General features: G+C 42.2%; 1 protein-coding gene across 3 annotated transcripts in view; it reads right to left on the bottom strand.

Annotated features, from left to right (window-relative positions):
- LOC116979199 (pre-mRNA 3'-end-processing factor FIP1-like) overlaps window positions 1-13,170 on the bottom strand; it is a 38,753-nt gene that overhangs the window by 12,767 nt on the left and 12,816 nt on the right. For 2 of the 3 annotated variants that reach the window (XM_033030762.1, XM_033030763.1), the window contains exons 4-11: window positions 12,579-12,682; window positions 10,990-11,045; window positions 9,199-9,309; window positions 7,261-7,391; window positions 5,639-5,763; window positions 3,532-3,649; window positions 2,351-2,489; window positions 776-802 (exon numbers count right to left, since the gene is read on the bottom strand). In XM_033030762.1, the coding sequence (XP_032886653.1) occupies window positions 776-802; window positions 2,351-2,489; window positions 3,532-3,649; window positions 5,639-5,763; window positions 7,261-7,391; window positions 9,199-9,309; window positions 10,990-11,045; window positions 12,579-12,682 (811 nt within the window). The remainder of the gene's footprint in view (window positions 1-775; window positions 803-2,350; window positions 2,490-3,531; window positions 3,650-5,638; window positions 5,764-7,260; window positions 7,392-9,198; window positions 9,310-10,989; window positions 11,046-12,578; window positions 12,683-13,170) is intronic. The other variant, XM_033030764.1, reaches the window with a different exon arrangement.

Raw genomic sequence — 13,170 nt, 5'->3', positions numbered from 1 at the left:
TTGCATTACAATAAGCAATGACCTTATCCAGACTATTTCAGGGAATACTGCAAGACACAATTGTATCTGTATTATCCATTTGCATTATGTTCGTCAAACAAAAAAAAAAAGTGAATTTTGCATTTGTGGGTTTAAATGGGCTCAAATATAGGTTTTGCCTGCTGGTAAAATTTCTTCAGTTAGAAGATTACTTCATGAGAAATTTAAAGGTGATTCCATGCAAAAACACAATGTACTTATCATTTTCTCAACTGAGAGATGATCTCTACAGTATTACGTAATATTTGTAAGAATGAATTTGAGATAACGGGTGGTGGGTGTATGGAACAAGCTGCCAGAGGAGGTTGGTGAGGCTGGGACTATCCCAGATGGACAGGTACATGGATAGGACAGGTTTGGAGGGATATGGACCAAACACAGGCAATGGCACAAGTGTAGCTGGGACATGTTGGCCGGTGTGGGCAAGTTGGCCCGATGGGCGTGTTTCCACACTGTATCACTCTATGACTCTAACGACTGCATTATTACTTCAGAATGGAATAGAATAGAATACTTTATTGTCACATGTGACAACGCTCAGTGAAATTCTTTACTTGCATACCCAAGGTATGCAAATAGCGGCCACCTACGACACTGAACAGAGCTCAGTGGAAAAAGATTACATTGCCGAATGCGACAAAATCATTTCATGAGAATAATCAACCTTAGAGTAAATCCTTTGCGAAAACCAAATGCATTACCCACAGTAGTGTATGTACATTGAATGCAGGATTACCTGGTATGGATCCAGGTGGGGGCATTCCTGCAAAATACAAAAAGTTTAATACAAACCAACTGCATAAAACCATTTGCTAAGTCGTAGCATTCATATTAATTGATAAAAAGAAAATACTTCAATTACCTGGAAGAGAGGTTCCTTCTGAACCATCCCAAGGCAGTAAAGAAAAATATTTTTTAACCTAGTGATAATGTAGCTAAGTTACGCACTAATATAGTTTCACGAGATGAATATAAAGTGAATTCCACTGTTTCAATATTTGTGCAAGAATTGTCACCCATTGAATGATGTGAGCTTAATGACGGCATAGATATTTCCAAATAAACTATAATCCTGATTTCATTTCCCCAACTAATTTGCTAGTCTGACACCAAATACATCGAGAAGCCACGGACTCCGGTAAGAAAGTGGCCGATTTTGGCCTCCAAGCTGCAAAGTGTGTTCCATCCATCCCGACCTCGGAGCTTTGATCATCCCGACGAGAAGGCTTGTATATCGGGCTGTCCGTAACGGCGACTGCGGAGGGTCAAGGCCCCAAACACGGGTGAACAAAAGGAGGAAGACTGACTGAACTTTATTGCCTTCCATCACAGTGATCATTGTGGTGGATGTTTATATTAAGTTCTATCGTTCTTTTCATTGTATGGCTGCATAGTAACTCAAATATATCACTGCACCTTAATTGGTGCATGTGAAAATAAATGTGAATCTGAATCTGAAATATGATTTTACACTGCATGGAACCAATAAGAATGCCAAAAAAGTTATTTCTATTTTAGCAAGACTTTTTTAACCCAGTCTACAAAGGAGATAGGCATTCTCCTGCTAGACATGATTCCAACTAAAGAAAACAATGTTTTTCTGGAAATAGCAATACATGAAGCCTTTTGAAAATGAAGAAACACGAGATTAGAGACAATTTAAAATGTTAAAAAAATTCCCCATGACTTTTAAGTCGATAAATCACGGCATTCTAAATTCAGAAAACTATGTTAAATCACAGCAGGTTACAAGTTGAAACAAACAACATGAGATAAGCATTGGCAGACTTCATTTCTGGTAGCAGCCTTTAACATGTGTGACTTCTCGCAAAGCACTGATCAAGGCCAGGTTTACTGTCAATAAAAACCCTAGTATTCTTCATTGGGTACAGATCAACCACCGATTTTCTAGCAAATCTGGTTCGGCACCCCCTTTAATCCGGACAAAATTACGAGATTAAAGCCCCCTTGATACCACCCCCCCCCCCCGAAAATGTGGTGCCCACGCCGGGTGAGGCGGCCGATCTCTACCTCATCGGGACTTCTGGGCCAATCGGCGGGTGGAATTTGCCCCCTGTGGCCGTGGCTGGAATTTTCCCCAGCCGGCAGATACGTTCCCATCGCCAACTTTTGTGGCCGACTTTGTGGGCCAATATCTCGGCCCCCCACCCTCCCCCCCAAAGGCAGTGAATTCTGTTGGTCCGGCAAAACGGATAATACAGCAAGGCTCTGGAACCAAGGGTGCCAGGAAATTGGTAGTGAACTTTTAATACAACTTTAGAAAGTGCAATGGTATTTCATGCTGCTTTACCTGGTGGGTGCATGGGTGGTGGCCCACTTGTGACAGGAGGGGGTGGATGCATGAAATGACAAGGTGGTCCAGGCATCGGAGGAGGAGGACCTGTAGGGGCTGCAAATGGCGGCCGTTTGTTTGCATGATCTCCAAGAACCTAATCCCCAAAAACAAAAAACAAATCTTTGTATGGAACAGCCAATATATATTCAAGTATCACAATTTCTCATGAGGAAGATGACAAGTTTGACAACAAACCATTCAAACAGTTTGTAAGTGTCACAGAGTCACACAGCGTGGAAACAGTACTTGCCCACGACGACCAACATGCCCCATGCACACTAGTCTCATCTGCCTACGTTTGGTCCATATCCCTCTCAGCCTATGCTATCTATGTACTTGTACAAATGTTTTCTAGACGCTGTGATAATGCTACATTCTTAGATAAGCGAGTCCTGGAGGAATATGTGCTTATCATTTATTGATAACACCAAACTACGATTAACTACCCAACATAAGAAACACTTTGAAATAGACACAAAAAACTGGAGTAACTCAGCGGGTCAGGCAGCATCTCTGGAGAAGAGGAATGGGTGACGTTTCAGGTCGAGACCCTTCTTCAGGGGAGCGGGAACTGAGAGATATGAAAAGGTACATGGAACAAATTAATGAAAGATATGCAAAAAGACAGATCAAAGCCAGCAACAATGATCAAGAAAGGGTGGAGCCCACAATGGTCTATTGTTGGCTGTGGGGAAGGTGATAACGAGTAATACAACCAGTAAAACACAGCAAGACGACAGTGAAACTAGTACGACGGTTAGGGTGGGGGAGGGATAGAGAGAGAGGGGATGCGAAGGTTACCTGAAGTTTGAGAAATCAATATTCATACCACTGGGTTGTAAGCTGCCCAAGCAAAATATGAGGTTCTGTTGCTGAAAATTATGACCTTGATGCAGTATTCTGTCGCACGCACCAAACATCTCATACAAACACCTCAAAATTTGTTTTCAGAATGGAGCAACTACACGTTCACATTTGTCAGGAGCACTGAAGCTGGAATGGGCTGCACCCGGAATCTTTTACAGCAATGTAACCCGCTGAGCTACTCCAGCATTTTGTGTCCATCCTTACATTGAGGCCACTTGCTTTCAACCAAAAATAATTCAATTGTTTGTATCAGAAAGAAAGGAATGTACCTGAATTGCAGTTTCATCCCCTCCGTGCCTGTCTCGCCGCCGTCCTTCTACCCTTCTGATCGAGCCCGTGAATCCGCCAATAACGTCAATCTGGCCGGCCAGTTTTCTGCAGTAAATACTTAATTTTACATTAAATCTGACAGTTCCAAAGAGTTTGGACCAATAATAACTCTGAGAATTAACACATATTTAAAAATATAAGGTTGATATTGTCATACTGTTAGTTAATGACTATAAACATGAATAATCTGTAGCCCTTCCACTATTTTCTGTTTTTTTATTATTGCAAAGCAGTGAGCAAAATAAATCAACACTAAGTCAAACAAATGTACTTTAGAAGTGAAGGAGCAGTATCTCTCCTGTTCGTTTTCAAATCGCTGTACTGCAAATATGATGCACTCGCTGGTACACAAAAATGCTGGAGAAACTCAGCGGGTGCAGCAGCATCTATGGAGCGAAGGAAATAGGCAACGTTTCGGCCCGAAACGTTGCCTATTTCCTTCGCTCCATAGATGCTGCTGCAGCCGCTGAGTTTCTCCAGCATTTTTGTGTACCTTCGATTTTCCAGCATCTGCAGTTCCTTCTTAAACAACATGATGCACTCGCTAGTCCTCTTAAAACGTATGTATCAAATATTTTTGTTTAAGCCTGACAGATTGTGCCTTTAAGAATGAACTAAACAAAGTGCAAAGCTATAAACCTATTATTTATGTGTAGGAAGGAACTGCAGATGCTGGTTTAAACTGAAGATGAAGATAAGACACAAAAAGCTGGAGTAACTCAGCAGGTCAGACGGCATCTCTGGAGAAAAGGAATAGGAATCTAAAGAAGGGTCTTTACCTGAAATGTCACCTATTCCTTTTCTCCAGAGATGCTGCCTGACCCGCTGAGTTACTCCAGCTTTAAAATGTCTTCATTCACAACACGGAGTCCCTAAAAGAAAATATTAGCTCTCCAGCTGAATCATTGTCAATGTTTATTCATTAATAAATTATTTTAAGAGAGTCTCTTGCCCAGAGTAGGTGCATCGATGACCAGAGGACATAGGTTTAAGGTGGAAAAGATTTAATAGGAATCTGAGGGGTAACTTTTTCACACAAAGGGTGGTGGGTGGGTGTATGGAACGAGCTGCCAAAGGAGGAAGTTGAGCCAGGGACTATCCCAACATTTAAGAGACAGTTAGACAGGTACATGGATAGGACAGGTTTGGAGGGACATGGGCCAAACACAGGCAGGTGTGACTTGTGTAGCTAGGACATGTTGGGCAGATTTGGTGTGGGCAGATTTGGCCAAAGTGCCTGTTTCCACACTACATGACTCTATTTGGAAGCAATGAAATTCTGCGTTTACATTTCCAAAATGAAACCTCTCCTTCAAAGCATCACAAACATCTCCTTTCCCCACCATGCTCCCATCTGCCCAGCACTTTGTCATTGTATCAGCCTCGACCACTGCCTCTGGAAACCTGTCTAAGGTAACCACCACTACCTGTGTGAAAAAACTTGCCTCCAGATCTCCTTTAGATTCTCCTCCTCTGACCTTAAACCCTTTGCCTTCCAGTTTTAGACTCCCCAACCTCGGAAAACCTTTAGCTGTAATCACAAAAAGCTGGAGTAACTCAGCATGACAGGCATGCTCTGGAGAGAAGGAATGGGTGACGTTTCGGGTCGAGACCCTTCTTCCCTAGTAATTCCCATGTTCAACAACTTTTGATAACAACTGAGCTCTGTCTGACGAAGGGTCTCGACCCGAAACGTCACCCATTCCCTCTATCCAGAGATGCTGCCTGTCCTGCTGAGTCTATCTGCGGTATAATCCAGCATCTGCAATTCCTTCCTACAAATGAAACGGCACAAAGACATACAGGTTTGTAGGTTAATTGGCATCTGTAATTTATAAATTGTCCCCAGTGTGTAGGCTAGTGTACAGGGTGATTGCTGGTCAGCGTGGACCCGCTGGGCCGAAGGGACAAATTCTGCGCTGGATCTCTAAGGTCTAAAGAATTTCTTCTGCCCTGAGCTCCATCTCTGCCTACTGTATCTTGTTTTAATTTTCATTGAACATTACAATTAAATACTGGGTTGTCTCTGGTTGTTCTGCATCTTACCTATTGGGTGGTGGGCCTGCTTTCATCCTTGCTCCAGGTGGAGACATGAAATCATCCTTCATTTCCAATTTGGGCAAATTGTTTTCCATATCTTTCTCCATGCTACACACTCTCACCTGGTGAAACTAAATAAAAGAAGTGTCTTAAATAATATCTATAATGGCAGATATGCTTTTTTTATTAACTAACCCCCACATGGATAAAGAGACTCCATGTAACAATTGAACAAAGAAAATGGTCAGCACAACATTTCTCATTATCACGGCGCACCAAGACATTTATTAAAAATACACATTATTCCCAAATGAACATTCATATTGTATTTGTGACAATGCCCAAAAACAATTCAAATGTCCATGAATTGCTTCATCATTGTGAGGATGAAACCCGCTACACAACGTGATTATGTTGATTGAAAGGTACAGCATGGAAATAATGTCCCTTCAGCCCATTAAGTCCATGCTGACCATGGATCACCCGTTTATAGACACAAAATGCTGGATGAACTCAGTGGGACAGGCAGCATCTCTGGAGACAAGGAATGGGTGATATTTCAGGTCGAGACCCTTCTTCAGATCCGCCTACACTCGTTGCTGCTTCTGCAGTTGTACAGGGCCCTAGTGAGACCACACCTGGAGTATTGTGTGCGGTTTTGGTCCCCTAATTTGAGGAAGGACATTCTTGCTCTTGAGTGAGTGCAGCGTAGGTTTACAAGGTCAATTCCTGGGATGGCAGGACGGTCATATGCTGAGAGAATGGAGCAGCTGGGCTTGTACACTCTGGAGTTTAGAAGGATGAGAGGATATCTCAATGAAACCTCATATAAGATTGTGACGGTCTTGGACACGCTATAGGCAGGAAACATGTTCCCGATGTTGGGGGAGTCCAGAACCAGGGGTCACAGTTTAAGAATAAGGAGTAAGCTATTTAGAACGGAGACGAGGAAACACTTTTTCTCACAGAGATTGGTGGGTCTGTGGAATTCTCTGCCTCAGAGGGCGGTGGAGGCCGGTTCTCTGGATGCTTTCAAGAGAGAGCTAGATAGGGCTCTTAAAAATAGCGGAGTCAGTGGATATGGGGAGAAGGCAGGAACGGGGTACTGATTGGGGATGATCAGCCATGATCACATTGAACGGCAGTGCTGGCTCGAAGGGCCAAATGGCCTACTCCTGCACCTATTGTCTATTGTTCAATGTTATTGCCCTTGAGCATCCAGTCCCTACACACTATTCAGAGTCCAATTAATGTGCAAACCCCAGCTCTTTCTTTGCGCACATAAAACTGTAAATTCCAGCGAGAGAACTTGGGTGCTGTGGAGTACGCTCGACACATATCCGTGAACGCCAAATGTGGAATGTTTTCTGTCATGCATTTTATCACATACGCCAACTTTGACAAGGAGACTTCCTTAAGGTTTTTGCTGCTTCGGAGTTAACTAATTCAGGACAAAGAGAACCTGGGCCTAATGCCTAGAAAATGAAAAGATGGACCCAAGCAATTTTTTTTAAACATAACTTTGAACTTACTCCATCCAGAGCAGTCTTAATAAATCTATATTAAATGATATAAACTGAACTTACAAAATTATTATACTTTTTAGTTATTAAGCAGTTTATCTGTACCAATATTTTGTTGTCCGGCACAGTTGCAAGGATGGGATCGAGTCCTAACTGAAGTCTTCGTTGCTTTTCACAATATGCTTTCCAGGTCTCTTCAGTAAAGCCATAGTTAAAGTAGTCCGAAAGGTCAGCACCTAAGAAAAATAAACAAAATATGTACATGCTGCTTCAGGGTCAATTCAGGCCCTCTCCCACCTCGACAACAGAGACACTTACGTAAGAATGCTGTTCATCGATTACAGCTCAGCATTCAACACCATTATACCATCAAAACTGATCACCAAACTCGGTAACCTGGGTATCGACCCCTCCCTCTGCAACTGGATACTGGACTTTCTAACCAACAGACCCCAGTCTGTTAGGTTAGACAAGCACACCTCTTCAACCCTCACCCTGAACACCGGCGTTCCACAGGGCTGTGTGCTGAGCCCCCTCCTCTACTCCCTCATCACCTATGACTGCACACCTGTACATGGTACTAACACCATCATCAAGTATGCAGATGATACAACGGTGATTGGCCTCATCAGCAACAACGATGAGTCGGCCTACAGGGAGGAGGTCCAGCACTTAGCAGCATGGTGCACTGACAACAACCTGGCCCTTAATTCCAAGAAGACCAAGGAGCTCATTGTAGACTTCAGGAAGTCCAGGGGCTGCACGCACACCCCCATCCACATTAACGAGACGGAGGTGGAACGTGTTTCTAGCTTCAGGTTCCTGGGAGTCAACATCTCCGATGACCTCTCTTGGACCCACAATACCTCAACTCTGATCAAGAAGGCTCACCAGCGTCTCTTCTTCCTGAGGAGACTGAAGAAGGTCCATCTGTCTCCTCAGATCCTGGTGAACTTCTACCGCTGCACCATCGAGAGCATCCTTACCAACTGCATCACAGTATGGTATGGCAACTGCTCTGTCTCCGACCGGAAGGCATTGCAGAGGGTGGTGAAAATTGCCCAACGCATCACCGGTTCCTCGCTCCCCTCCATTGAGTCTGTCCAAAGCAAGCGTTGTCTGCGGAGGGCGCTCAGCATCGCCAAGGACTGCTCTCACCCCAACCATGGACTGTTTACCCTCCTACCATCCGGGAGGCGCTACAGGTCTCTCCGTTGCCGAACCAGCAGGTCCAGGAACAGCTTCTTCCCGGCGGCTGTCACTCTACTCAACAACGTACCTCGGTGACTGCCAATCACCCCCCCACCCCCCGGACACTTATTATCACTTATTATTATTTATTCAAATCATTTGCTATGTCGCTCTTCCAGGGAGATGCTAAATGCATTTCGTTGTCTCTGTACTGTACACTGACAATGACAATTAAAATTGAATCTGAATTGAATCTGAATCTGAATTAGTCCCACAGTAAATTTGACTCCATCTTTGGAAATTATACTGGAACAGGGAGGCAGCTTCAAATTTCCATTCTCAATTTTACAGGAGATTTACATTAGAAAATGTAATAAGCATAATCAAGATTTCTTATGCTAAAACACAACAGACAAAAAAATCCAGTCTGATCATTCTGCCCAACTATGACATAACAAAACAGATTTGCCTTTGTATATGTAACAGTAGTGATCACTATTAAAATTAATTTGCTTACTGTGAAGTATTCATCAGGAAGGCTGGCTCCGTCCTGGGGGCGGAGTTGGATTCATGGGAGGTGGTCTTGGAGGGGAGGATGCTCCTCAAACTGCGGAGCATCCAGGACAATACAGCTCACCCCCTCCATGAGACACTGGTCAACCTGAGGAGTACTAATCAAGTCTAATCAAATCATACACAAGTACAAGTAGAGCAAAGAGAAAAATCACCAGATTGTAGAATATGATGTTGCAGCTACAGAGAACCTACAGATAGAAATATTGCATATTTGCAATGTAAACTATTTTAAACACTAAAAGACCAAATAAAAGAGGTTCCATGTTTAAAACATACCTGGTTTCCTCCATGGTTTATCTTCAAATGTGTCCAAGTCTGTTTCAATCACAGGAATTCCATTGATGCTTCCAGGGGCATCAAGGTCAATGCCTCTAGAATGTAGTTTTGCTGTGGCAAGAACAAAGACCACATTTTAGGATGAGTAAAATTTATTATTATTCAAATTGTTTCTGCATTGATCTGCATAATTCCTATAACAGCCTATTTTGTGAGTTAGCAGCAAATGTACCAGTTACCTCTCCGTGCACATTCACTTCACACTCCCAATATATGTTGACTACTTGAACATATCAGGAATCTGATCAAAATTACAATATTACTCATATTATGTTTCCTTATAATAAAGGAGGCCATCATGTCCATTTTAATACAACCTGTTGCGTTCTGCCACTTGTATCTTGATATTCTCCTACATAGGGCGGCACAGTGGCAGAGCTGCTGCCTTACAGCGCGAGACTCAGGTTCAATCCTGACTAAGGGTACTGTCTGTATGAAGTTCATACATTCTCTCTGTGACTGCGTGGGTTTTCTCTGGGAGCTCCAGTTTCCTCCCACATTCCAAAGACGTGCAGGTTTGTGGGTTAATTGGCTTCCGCAAATTGTCCATACTGTGTACGTGATAGAAGTAGTCAACTGGCGGCCTTATGGTCACAGCGGACTCAGTGGGCAGAAGGGCCTGTTTCCACGCGGAATCTCTAAACTACATTAAACAAGCCTATTAACATAACTTTGTTTCCCTATTAGCAGCCTACACAGATTTACAATAGTCATCCGAATATCTAGCATGTCTTTGGGACCTGGGAGGAGACCAGAGCGCCCGATGAAAACCTCCACACAGACCAACGCAGGGCTCAGGTCCAACACAAGATGCTGGAGCTGTTGGACAGCTTAAATACTTACACTGCCGCTGTGTTATGCTATCACTAAAAATTATTGAGTGAAGAAAATCTTTCAAAGAACATCATTATTTTTGAGAAGTGCTTAATCTATGTTATCCCAGCACACGGTTCAGGACATCCCATTTAGTAAAATGACATTATTGGAGAGCATAAAAGATTGATTCAGATTCAAGGCCAGGAGAGTTAAAAAATTAAAAAAGGTTTTGAGGTAATGAAGACAAATAGGACATTTATTGTAAAGTTTTTTAAAGAATGTCTAGCATTTTGGTCGAGCAAGCAGGAAAACACTACTTCTGGACAGAACTCAAAAATGGGAAACTTGTTACAACAAAAAAGAGGAGAGATTAGGAGAAATTTGAACTGTTGTCATGAGTTTTGGCCACGGCGGCAAGTCAGACTGAAACATGGTGTCATTTTAAGTGGATGCACAAACAAGAACCAACACTATGAAATTGGTGAAGCACAACAGTGGATAAAGAGACTACATGTAACTATCTCAAAATGTTTGTTTCGAGATACAGCGAGGAAAACAGGCCCTTATACATTTACATTTACACCAAGCCAATTAACCTACAAACCTGTATGTCTTTGGAGTGTGGGGGAGAAACCCAAGACCTCGGAGAAAAACCCACACAGGTCACTGGGAGAACATCCAAATCCATACAGACAGCACCTGTAGCCAGGATGGAACCTGGGTCCCTGGCGCTGTAAGGCAGCAACTCTACCGCTGCACCATCGTGTCAGCGCACGCATACTCTGCTTCATCAGCGTTGTATATTTTTTCTGTGCTCCATTATCTCATTAATATAAGGGTTTATGAATAAAAATATGCATTAGTCAAAACAAATGCCAATTATCCATTAATTGCTGAATAAACACCCTCACTAACCTGCAGAAGAACCATAGGTACGTCCACTCTTCAGATTCAAATTCATTGGCGTGCCCCTATATAAATTTAAAATCAATAAATTAAGTTTCCAAAACAACTTAAAAGCCATCAGTACACACAGTATACTGTTTCTAGTACGTCTATGTCTTTATTCATTATTCTATCTCACGGTATTGAATAAAAAACGTGTTTTCATATATCCCCAATTTGTTTTTAAACTTCTCTTTGTTCAAAAATGAGATGGTTGGGATACTTAGAAGACACTTTCCTTCTAACTATCATAAGCATCAGAAGCAAATATCAAAATATATTTTATGTTTTATTATGGCACAGGAGGTCAATTCTAAATCCTAAATCTGCAAACTCCCTACAAACAACACCTAGGTGCCTGGAGCTATGAGGCAGTCGTACTAAATGCTACACCAGGCTGCCCTCTCACATCTACAAATGATCCCTAGAATATTCTACGACCAATTTAGTAATACTCGGAAGGATTTCCACTGTTTAATAATTTGTGCGTAACAAAATTACGCTTCCAAGATGGCGCCCAACCCAAACGACTCTTTGTGTGCTGTCCACAGAAGCAGATCTGCAATCACTTGTTACAATCGCTCCACACTTTTAAATCTCTACTCCTACAGCAGCATTTCGTATTTTCACTAAACATTATTCCCGCATTATGTATCTGATGTATTGTCTTTCTGCTGACAATTCTAAAATAGTATAAAGGCTTGGCAAGGATTTGTGCGTTGTTTGTTCAAAGGGGTAGGTTGAAAAAGTGTTGAAAACAGTTGGGATGCTGGGCTTTATTTATGGAGGCAGAGAGTGTAAGAACAAGCAAGCTATTATGAACTGTTATAAAACTGGTTGGCCACAAGTGGACTACGTGAGAGGAAATAGTTGGGAAGATGCAATTATATTCAATAGATATTTGGACCTACGTGGATACAAAAGGTTGAGAGAAATATGGGCTACATGTAGGCAAATGGAAGTAACCCAGGAGGGTACCTAGATCGTCATGGACTAGCTGGGCTAAATGGCTTGTTTCTGTGCTGTATATCTATGACCCTATACATAGAATACAAAATCTTTCAATACTCTGTGAAGGAAGGAACTGCAGATGCTGGTTTACACCAAAATTAGACACAAAAAGCTGGAGTAACTCAGTGAGTCAGGCAGCATCTCTGGAGAAAAGGAATAGGTGATGTTTCGGGTTAAGACTCTTCTTCATACTCTGGTTGTGTGTGTTTTGCAAAACAAAGCCGACCATAAATATGCTATTTTGGGAACACATCTGTGGGTAGAAAGTCAATCTTGGGTTATTAAGTTAAATCGTTAATAGATAGAGGTAGTTCCATTCTAGCTTTAAGTAATCAACATGAGAGGGAGATGATGATAACTTTTCTCTTAATGTGGTGGACTTGAGGATTAATTGGCAGGAAATCCTGCAGAAGGTGCCATAAATTCAAGAGAGATGCACTGATGGAGAAATGTAGGAATATGATGAAGTGGTAGTAAGGTTAGCCCCAAGGTTAATTTTCAGTGCCAACCTCAGTGAAATAAGAGAATACATCTGTGAAATCACTTACATATACTGTGGTGCACCCGTTTTAATGTTGCCAATGGTGACCTTCACATCATCGTCATCACTGTCACTATCACTGTCATCCTCGTCACCACCATTTTGTGACAGCTAAAAACATAAAAATCCTTTATAATTATAAGTGTCCTAATATCCTCTTGATACAGATCAGGACAATAATATCGTAATTATCTTATCGAGGTGACATTGGTCAAATGCACACGTCTAGATTTAGGGACTGTTTTTTCCCAGCAGTTATCAGACAACTGAAATCATCCTACAACAACCACAGAGCTGTCCTGAACTACTGTCTGCTTCATCGGAGACCCTCGGGCTATCTTTGATCGGACTTTACTGGCTTTAACTTGCACTAAACGTTATTCCCTTATCATGTATCTGTACACTGCCAATGGCTCGATTGTAATCATGTATTGTCTTTTCGCTGGCTGGTTAGCACGCAACAAAAGCTTTTCACTGTACTTCGGCACATGTGACAATAAACTAAACTGAAACTGAACTGAAATGGGAGAGAAAGATGTGTTCAAATCAATTTGCTGTTGCTAGGTGGCCGGTGATTCCTTTTTCAAGATACTGCAGTA

The sequence above is a fragment of the Amblyraja radiata genome, chromosome 12 (genome assembly GCF_010909765.2).
Source record: "Amblyraja radiata isolate CabotCenter1 chromosome 12, sAmbRad1.1.pri, whole genome shotgun sequence".
Lineage (NCBI taxonomy): Eukaryota > Metazoa > Chordata > Chondrichthyes > Rajiformes > Rajidae > Amblyraja > Amblyraja radiata.
This window is presented reverse-complemented; position numbering and strand designations above follow the sequence as displayed.